The 6,688-nt window shown below is 43.6% G+C and overlaps 1 protein-coding gene across 2 annotated transcripts in view; it reads right to left on the bottom strand.

Annotated features, from left to right (window-relative positions):
- Positions 1 to 4,690: 4,690 nt before the first annotated feature.
- The window catches only part of OSTF1 (osteoclast stimulating factor 1), a 37,447-nt gene continuing 35,449 nt past the window's right edge, over positions 4,691 to 6,688 (bottom strand). For both annotated transcript variants that reach the window (XM_019555007.1, XM_019555008.1), the window contains exon 10: positions 4,691 to 5,685. In XM_019555007.1, the coding sequence (XP_019410552.1) occupies positions 5,627 to 5,685 (59 nt within the window). In that variant the 3' untranslated portion in view covers positions 4,691 to 5,626. The remainder of the gene's footprint in view (positions 5,686 to 6,688) is intronic.

Genomic DNA, 6,688 nt, shown 5'->3' with positions numbered 1-6,688 from the left:
AACATCTCAGCAGGGTGGCTGTAGCTCCAAGCCAGCTTGGAGTGAACACCTAAAGCAGTCTGGAGGTTTGGGGATGAACTAAGGGGAGGAGGAAGTTCCTAGGGACCCAGGGAGGGCTCTGGAGCCTAGTGAAAAGCTGAGAGTGAGGGTCCAGGAACCCCAGAAGGGAGTTTAAATGAAAAAAAACATCAGTGAGAATACCATGTGTGAGGCATGGGGCATGGTGTAGGGGAGGAACAGAGCCATGCAACTAGCCCATAAGGTGCAGACCACGTGCACCTGGTGGCCAGTTGAAAAACAATTTGGGAAGCCCTGGAGTAGCCACCCTTGTAAAAAGTAATTACCCTTCATTTGTCCAGCACATCTTGATGTTAATTACCTACAAAATGAAGGCTGTGGGGGCTCTTTACAGTAACTGCTACATGTGTACCACAATGTCCTGCCCAGCCCTGTTCCTGGGAGCCGTGGAGTTGGGGTTGTGTGCGCACATGTCGCATTGTCCTGCCCAGCCCTGCTCCTGGGAGCTGTGAGGTTTGGGGGAGAGGAGTGTGTGCACATGCATGTGCACACCCCTTGGGGCTCTTCCTGCCCCAGTTTCCTTACCCTATCCCAGATTCCCCTCAAACTACAATCATCCTATGAATAGCATAGTCTGAGGTGTGTGACAGGATAAATCTCTGAATTCAAAATCACGAAATAGTAAAATGATTGCTGTTTTAAAAGGATACTGTGAAAGCTGTCTTTGTAACAAACTGGAAACTAGCCACTTTTTTTCAGAAGTTTCCAAATCCTACAGTGAATTCTCCTCCTTCTAAGTATGAGGTGAAATGCAGTTTTATAGATAACTATAGCCTGGTCCCAGAAACGGTGGTGGGACCTCCAAGTGTGTCATGATACAACCTTAAGAAGGAAAGGAAAAATACATCTTCGAGCAAACTGATGTTTAACAAAGCTGGGTTCTTGAGCCTGTTGGCATCTCTGTCACTTCTTGCCTCAATAGTATGTTACAAATTAGCCCCAAATAGCTGCCAATTTGTGGGCAGGACTTCATAGGTTCTGGAGAAGAAGTACCATGGATTGGGCTGCAGTATAGATTCATAAATACATAATGTTTCTTAAATCGGTATTCTGCCCTTTTTATTTTCTCAATGGCTGTAGTTGAGCAACTTGGAGGAAGTTGAGTGAAGTGTGTGTCATATTTGTACATGGGAAGTGATTATTCCACTTGGGGCCTAAGAGAGACTCTTGGAAGCATGATATATCCTGGAAGTGGGGCTCTTGCACCTTCCTTTTTGGAAACAGAAATTCTACTTGTATAAAATAAAAGTACTCTAGACATTTATTTCAAAACATGAATTCATTTTAGAATACAAGTCAGGCTGGGAGTCTGGTACAACTGTACCTCCATGACCTTCCTGTCATAGGGCCTGCCTCGACTCTCTATTCAACACTGGTGAAGGATCACTCTGACTACTGTATTCAATTTAGGGCACTGCATTGCAAGAAAGATGTGGACAAATTAGGAGGAGTCTGGATTACAAATCTGTACACATGCACACAGTGTCTAGAAAGCATAACCTACAAAGAAAGCCTGGAAAATTGATGCTGTTCAGCCTAGAAAAGAGGAGGCTGAGGAGGGATTTGATAAGTCTTTAAATACAAAGTCCCTCCTGGCTCTTATAAAGAGAATTATGACAGGCTATTCTGTATCTGCAGAAGAGGGCAAAAAGGTCTCAAGTTGCAACAAGGGAAATTTAGCCATCCTTAAAAGTTCTTCCTCATGTAGAACCTAAGCACTGGAGCAAACTACTTGGAGGTGGTGGAATCTTCATGTCTGGCAGCCTTTAAGAGTAGGTTAGACAAGAACATGACCAGGATGATTCAAATAAGAACAATCTTGCCTTAAAGTGGAGGGGGGGGACACGACTAGATAATAGGCCTGTGCGAGTAAGCAGGTATTTGATTCAGCTTTGGATCTGGCCACTTTGGATGTCAAGAAGATGGGTGCAGAGGTCTGGGGGGAAATGCACCCCAAATTCTTGATAGCAAAACTCATGTCATGTGTATGTCTTACACCAGAGTGGGGTGAAAACTGCAAGGGTGGTAGCCCCTGGTGAGGCCACAAAGCCTGCCAGCTCTGTGTGTGTTGCACTGGGGGGAGTCTGGCTTCTCGGGCCCTGCACCTCTGGCTGCTAACAGGCAAAACTTGTGTGTGAAGGTGCACCCTTCCTGGCACTGGGGCTACTGAACAACACGGCAATGTGCCCCAGTGAGGTCTCTCCTACAGCCTCAGGTCCAGTCCACCACTTTACATGACAACAGGTATAGTAACTTAGCTGGCTCAACACTAGTAGCATCAGCAGCAGCATCAAAGGTACCCAAACGGGCCTGTCACAGAGCCTTTCTTTTTATAAAGGAATTGACAGCAAGAAGTAAAGGTGTTGTGTTGGACATATGATGTTACTCATGGTGTGTGATGGCTTATCTTGTGTGTGTTACGTCTATATCTATTATGAAAAAAAAGAGTACTTAAAAATGTATATCTTTGGAAGCTTTAGGGTTGAAAACTCCCTTTTGTCAGGCCGAAGAAGTACCTGCAGTTGGTCCTGGATGGAAAGAATAGTAAAGAAGCCAGAGGCTGGCCTGGCACGCAGTGCCAGTCAGTGGAAATGGAGGCATCGGGGGCAGGGGGTGAGGGACAGGCTGAGGTGGGGGAAAGGGGGATGTAGCAGCACAGGTAAAAGTGCAGAGGTGCCTGGGGTGTCAGATGTCCAGTGGGTCAGTGTGCCAGAATTCCACAGTGTGTATTGAGTCCATGAGTTTCTGTACCTACTACTTAAGAAGCTGATGACATGCAGTTCATAGGCCCAGCTCTGAAAAGTGGTTTGTACATTCAAACAAGCACTTAACCTCATCACCAGAACTGAAGCCAACTTCCTATAGCTCAAAACGCAAAACCATGCCAACTAACTCCAGTACTCCCACAAACTGCACACCAGAATCTATTGAAGACAACCAAACCCAACTACCTGTGGGGGCACATTCCTTGCCAAAAAACACTCTGCCTCCAGTCTCTCAGGCCTGATCCTGAGAAGGAACAAATTACAATGCAAACCACATTGGCAGTGGCTGGCGTGAAGGAGACTAGCTGGTGCTAATGTCAGTGCTGGGAGTGCTGGCATGGGAAAGTGGCTGCAGCTCTAGCTCTCCTCCTACCCCCTCTCCTTCCCCTGCCAGAAGGCCTGGCACCTGCCTTTCCAGCATGCTTCATATTAATCTTTCCTGTGCTGCAAAAGGTATCTGTGTGTCTCGCTCTTTTTTTTTTTTTTCTGTTGTGAGTTTTATTCCCTTTTGTTGCATGTGTATACTGGACTCTTGTTTGCTTAAGAGCAATTAAAAAATTGTGTGCTGTCTGTCTTCTCCTATGAATATCTGATTTTTTTATTTTTATTTTTTTCTTCTTTGTGTGTGTGCATATGCATGTGTGCAATCTGTATGCCTCCCTGGACAGTGATGGATCACGCTGCCAGGGAAAATGCAGCTTTCTCTTTTCAAAGTTTGCAAAAAAAAAAAAAAAAAAAAAGGCAAATATATAAATTGAAAGAAATGAATTGAATAGTACTAAGAGATGCTAAGCTAAATCCTACCCAATCCTAACAACAAAAAGGAGCAGGCAAGTTCAACTGCTGAGTAAAGCAATTGGGTTGTCTGCTAGGGTACCTTTTTCTCATGCAGTTTCTGAGGGTACAAACTTGCAAAAAGCAAAGCACACCTCCAAATAGAGGCTTTTATGCTGTTTCTAGGTCCCTCCCCACAGACACTGTCATTTAGAAAGGCAGCCTTCTCGCTGGCCACCTATGTCAGTCTCCCCCTACCCCCATTCTCCCTCCCTCCTTTTAACTTTCACTTTCAGCCTCCGAAGCGCTTTAGAAGCTCTGAACCACTTCAGGCAGCCTGAATGAGCCAGTGCTTCACTCGGTATGCTGCTTCAGATTCTGAACTGTCCCCGGATCTGAAGTGCAATCCGAAGCTTTGCACAGCCTTACTAGGTAATCTCCCTGTTTTTTAATTTAATTCTCTGAAGTCAGCTGCAGGGAGCCAGGAGAATGGAAGCAGGGCTATTGATTACATGTAACTTCTAGGAAAGAACACAACTTCCTAGAAACACAGAGGTAGAAGTTACTATGACTTATGAGCAGGGATCCTGGCTTTCTCCAATTAAAAATCCCCAATTTTCAGTTTTAAAGTAACCCAAAATTCACACTCTTCCATGATTAAAATGAAACGCCACTATATCTCTACATATTAGTGGTGTCTCATTTTAATCATGGAAAAATATGGATTTTTGCGTTTTTGTTTTTTTTTAAACTGAAAAATGGGGAATTTCTTTTAATCAAAGAAAACCAGGATCCCTGCTTATGAGTTTGAAAACTTAGTACCCTGTGAGCTTCACAGGACCTTTTAAATCCTTTAGCCATGAAGCAACTGCTGGCAGATATTCATCTTGTTGAATTAATGCAAGTCTTCCTGCTTCTCTGGCCTATTCTTGCAAGGGTATCATCCAAGGCCTTGGAAAAGCACAGAATGTTAATCAATCTGATGATAAATGTGATTCGGCATTCAGTGTACACTGACTGTGTCTTTTAACTATGTGTTTGTGGAAATCATGGAAACAAACAATATCTTTTTAAAGTGTTTATTCAGATTAGGCATTTTTTCTAAAGGTATTTTTGGTTCAATATAAATCTTCCCTCATTCTTTCAAAACACTTTGAGGTAAAAGTAAAGTGATTTAGAAAAAAAATACAAGAACATTTAAAAACAAACACTAAAACAAAAGCAAAAGATCATTAAAATTTTTAGGTAAGATAAATAGAAAAATATTCGATCTTCACCTCAACGCTAATGATTTTCAACACAAATGCACCTCAAACAGCAAAATAATCAAGTTACTGAGTCCAAAGTGGAGTTCATTCCTCATGCAAAATTCTGACTTTGGAGGGAGTTTCGCCTGAGTAAAGATTTCAGGATTGGGCCCACAGCAGTAAACAGAGAAATTATTCAGAAACAGATATTCCCATGTTATTCCAGTCCCACAAAAAGGAAATACAGAACCCCTACATTGTCTCTTTCAGATCCACGAAGGCAGAAGATGGACACATTCACTATATCAATATTTTATCTCGTACCTGAAAGACTTTCTTTTTGTCAAATAACACTGACTCTTGCTGGCACTTGCTTTTAAATTGGGCTTCCTATCTGCACACAGGAACCCAGCTTAAGGGGCACTTCTGGGAACTGTGCCATGTTGCCAGGAGACACTTTGAGGAGTGTATTCAAGAGGAACTGGGTGTCTGCAGGAAAATCCTGTAGACTGGAATATCTGTGGGTTCAGCAGGACAGGAGAAGGGACCCCAGCCAAATGATGCCAAGCTTTTGATCAAAGTTTCCTTGGAATTTTTTCCTGTGGGTTCTTCCTGTGGAAAGAATTATTTCACCCTTTGTTTACCTGTCATACTGCGAGATTGCAAGACTTTGTTACAAGGTACTTCTTACAGTTGCATAGATATGATTTGGGAATGATGTAGGCGACATAGGTTATAGTTCTTAAGCCATAACGAAGGAAGCTAATCGGAGTCTTCATCATCGAGGTATTCCTCTGCGTTACTTAATGTGCGCATTATATCTGGAAAGACACAGAACTCTATTTTTAGCTTGGGAGAGAATCCAACATGTAAGAAAAAAATGTCTACACAGCCACAAACACAACTAAGAAACACTAACTGGGAGACTGGAGGGAACTTTCTAGGCTGTGTTTGGGCAGAAGACCCACAGATATTGGGCCTGAGGACCTGGAACAGGTCATATAACCAGATCTCCTACACATCAGAAAATGTTCATGTCTGAATTTTGCTTGCTATGGAAAAATCTGCTACACAGAGGGCATCTCTACATGAGAATTACTATGCAGTTGCCTAATTAACTGTGCAGTAAATGTCTCTGCAACTCCATGTGTGCCCTCATTATGGTGCACAAAACTAATAAACTCTGTAACAGGGTAGTACTTGTAAATATAAGTACAAGGACTGCCCTGCTCCAGTTTGCTTGTGCACAGCAGCCCATGTGTAGATGATGACTTGGCTGGCTGGGGCACAAGGGTGTTTCAATGGGGGGGGCTGCCTGCCAGCGAGCCCCACAACAAAGCACCTTCATGCCCCAGCCAAACCCTCTGCATCACACTGAGCTTGGTCAGAGCAGCCCTGGGCGGGCAAGCTGACCTTCCACCCCCTGCCAGTTGGGGCTGCTATGGTCCAGCTCAATGTGCTGCAGTCTGGCCACATGTGCAGATGCATGCCTGGCAGCTCTAGAGCTTATTGCTACATGTTAATACACACACATTGGTAGATGTACCCAGAATCACTACAAGTGAGCTCTAAGAACTTGACAGCCTAAAAAGTATCCTGCATTCAGAGGCAGAAGTATCATTTTAACCTGAGCTGGTGACTACTTTTTCTTCCAGCTCAATCGCTCCACGAACTCTACCCCAGCCTCCATCCTTTGCAAGTACCTTCTGCCTCTTCTCTTCCATGTCCTTTCCTCCACTTAATGTTTTCTTGTTTTTGTTAGACTATTGTAAGGTAATTGGTAGATCTCTAACACTGTTTTATACATGCAGTACAACTAACTAT

This window comes from Crocodylus porosus, unplaced genomic scaffold (genome assembly GCF_001723895.1).
Source record: "Crocodylus porosus isolate Cpor-Errol unplaced genomic scaffold, CroPor_comp1, whole genome shotgun sequence".
Taxonomy (NCBI): domain Eukaryota; kingdom Metazoa; phylum Chordata; order Crocodylia; family Crocodylidae; genus Crocodylus; species Crocodylus porosus.
This window is presented reverse-complemented; position numbering and strand designations above follow the sequence as displayed.